Source organism: Metarhizium robertsii (genome assembly GCF_000187425.2).
Source record: "Metarhizium robertsii ARSEF 23 chromosome Unknown MAA_Scf_2, whole genome shotgun sequence".
NCBI classification, from domain to species: Eukaryota; Fungi; Ascomycota; class Sordariomycetes; order Hypocreales; family Clavicipitaceae; genus Metarhizium; species Metarhizium robertsii.
In genome coordinates this window covers 4,012,821-4,013,887 of record NW_011942160.1, presented here as the reverse complement: position 1 = coordinate 4,013,887, position 1,067 = coordinate 4,012,821, and the positions used below count along the sequence as shown (strand labels likewise).

The following is a 1,067-nucleotide window of genomic DNA, read 5'->3' as shown; positions in this document are numbered from 1 at the left end:
TTAAGCTGTTTCTTACCTCCTTCTGGTACTGGCTTCCATTCTTTCCGGGGTTTCTTGCACTTATTGGCGAAGTGCCCTGGTTTTCCGCAGTTGTAACACTTCTTTTCCTTTTTGTCGTCTTTCTTGGTAGCGTCAAGCTCCATTCGTCCAGGGTTAAGAGTGTGACCATAGGCAATAGGTTCGTCACGCTTTCTGCGTTGATTGGCTTGGTAACTCTTTCCTTTGGTAGGGCTCCAGGTTCCTTTACCCTGTTTCTTCTGTATGCGTCGCTGATACTGTCTGTCATCGATTCGTACCGCCATAGCGATGTAGTCCGATAAGTTGTCTGGTCTGTTCTCTCTGTAGAGTTCATCTTTGACTTCTTCCTTAAGTCCCTTATAGAAGGCTGACATAAGAGGTTCGTCCTCCCAGTCAAGCTGAGATGCGAGTTGTCTGAAGCGAGCGGCATAATCGGATGCCGATCCTTTCTGCTTGAGCCCGTCGATGTAGTACTCAGCAGCTCTAGCTTCGTCAACTGTTCCAAAGGCTTTCTTGATGGCTTTTTCGAACTCATCGTAACTTTCGAAAATGGTGTTGGTTTCTCCTTCGCGGTCGTCTTTTTCTTTGTTAAGGTAGTCCCTCATAATGGGTTCAAACCATGCGAGTGCCACTCCCGTCATACATCCTCCTGCGTGAAGTACCTTGGCAGAGGATTCTTCCATTTTGTTCGGGAATTGTCGGTGGTAAGCCCTGAGTTGAGTGAGGAATCCTTGAAGCGCACCCGGGGATCCGTCGTACGGTCCTGGCGCCCTGGGTCTGAGGATTTCTCCCAAGTCCTTTTTAATTGTGGCAGCAGTCGTGGCTTGCTCCTGCCGTTCTTCCTCCATCTGTTGGACCCGTTCCCGGAGGCGTATGATCTCAGCAAGCATTTCGTGAGCCGAGATGGTTGTTGGTCCTTCTCGGGTTTCATTTGATCCAGATGCGGTGGTAGTCTCGCGTGGTGCCATATTGACAGTTATCAGGTATTGCTCAGAGTGACGCAGTAGTAGTCTGAACAAGAGCTTTCAACGTGTAACGGCTAAGGTTCC

The 1,067-nt window shown here is 49.3% G+C and overlaps 1 protein-coding gene across 1 annotated transcript in view; it reads right to left on the bottom strand.

Moving 5' to 3' along the window:
* Positions 1 to 986, bottom strand: part of MAA_10840 (uncharacterized protein) — a gene marked incomplete at both ends in the record, with an annotated part of 1,916 nt that extends 930 nt beyond the window's left edge. Inside the window, one exon of the mRNA XM_011412759.1 lies at positions 17 to 986. Within this exon, the coding sequence (XP_011411061.1) occupies positions 17 to 986 (970 nt within the window). The remainder of the gene's footprint in view (positions 1 to 16) is intronic.
* Positions 987 to 1,067: the final 81 nt, after the last annotated feature.